This window comes from Perkinsus marinus (assembly GCF_000006405.1).
Source record: "Perkinsus marinus ATCC 50983 genomic scaffold scf_1104296970258, whole genome shotgun sequence".
NCBI lineage: Eukaryota > Perkinsozoa > Perkinsida > Perkinsidae > Perkinsus > Perkinsus marinus.
Window position 1 is genome coordinate 1 of NW_003202538.1, and position 1,447 is coordinate 1,447.

The following is a 1,447-nucleotide window of genomic DNA, read 5'->3' on the forward strand; positions in this document are numbered from 1 at the left end:
CATCACCAGCTGAGTGGATACGGCAGCATGAAGATTTGCGACATCAAGATGTTATTAAAGTTGCTGTCAGTTTTGAGGATATCGCTAACAGAATGGCACCATAATCCAATTTGAACTGCAGCAAACTCACCCATTTTCATACGCCTCGCCAAGATAAGGAAAGACGCGAAATCAACATCTCCATCATTATCTGCAATAGCCGACTCTAGCCCATCACCAAAGACCTGTCACCATCAGTGTCACCACACATGAACAGTCCAGCCTGACCAAAGACGTAGCCCTACCTCTCTCGAGAAGTCATCCCGGTCCGCTCCTTCTGTGCACTCATGCTCATTCTCAGACATCGGCGAATGATCTACACACAACCTCATCGATCATCGTTGCGAAGGTCAAAATTGAAGACAGCCTCGCCGCCCAAACTACGCTATGATATCTTTCAGTGCAAGCCTGAGCTCAGCGAGGCTAACACGACCAGTGTGCTCATGATCGCGGTCCTCGAAAGCCTCTCGGTACTTTACTATCTCAGCCTCCGAGAACGGCAGCAGGGGACGGACCTGAGCACAAGATCATAACTGTATCAAACCGCGTGGTTGAGTCGTACCTCACTGAAGCGATGTTGTTCTCTCGTCAATCGCCACACCTCCGCCTTGAACAGATCGTAACGAACAACTCTGGCGCTGTTGGTATCGGCGCACAGCTTCTCAAGGATAGCCACAAAGCGAGCTCTCGATAACGCTGGCCCACCAGGTGGGAAGCCAAGCTTCGTGAACGCCTATAGTGAGAGACAAATTGCCTCTAGGAAAACATGGCAACTCCTATACCACCTCTTCGACACTTCGAGCGAGAATGGTCAGTTCTACAGTCCCGGAGTGCTCAGCCCTGAGGCTAGATCTCTCATGTCTTCTCTGCTCTACCATGTGTGACTCCTTCATGAGGGCATCGTCAATCGCCGAGCCGACCTCAGACGGAACTGGTGCCGCGGCTGTCTAACACCAACCTCGTTGTGATACTATCCAGAGGGCTTCGAAGCTCTACTAATCGAAATCACTCTATAGACTGACCTTCTATCTCAACTGAGACGACCGAGAAGCTGGTCCAGCCCGTCCTCAACTTACACGAGCTCTCGAACCTTGTCGGCTCCACTTTTTTTGAACTTCTGCTGTCTCGGAATCCTCATCACTGTGTGATATCAACTTCATATAACTCTTACTGCGTGATGAGAGTACCCCTCTCCGTCTCGACCCTGGAATATATAAATGCCCGCACCACTGAGGAAATCATCATCACTACGCCGTCGACTCTCCTTCTCGTTCTTCGTGACTTTAAAGTAGCCACCATAACCCCACGCTGGAAACACTCTGATTATCGCGACAGGCGGCACTTCTCCCAAATTTTGCGCATCCCCTCGGCGTCCATCTCCATGTCGACCTCCTCTCTCCTCTTGCGT

General features: G+C 50.8%; 1 protein-coding gene across 1 annotated transcript; it reads right to left on the reverse strand.

Annotated features, from left to right (window-relative positions):
* Positions 1-467: 467 nt before the first annotated feature.
* On the reverse strand, positions 468-917 carry Pmar_PMAR002442 (hypothetical protein; the record flags this gene model as incomplete). Its single annotated transcript, XM_002767678.1, has 3 exons — positions 468-554; positions 602-772; positions 825-917. Coding segments are annotated over 3 exons (351 nt in total), but the record flags the coding sequence as incomplete, so codon positions are not given.
* Between the last annotated feature and the right edge of the window lie 530 nt (positions 918-1,447).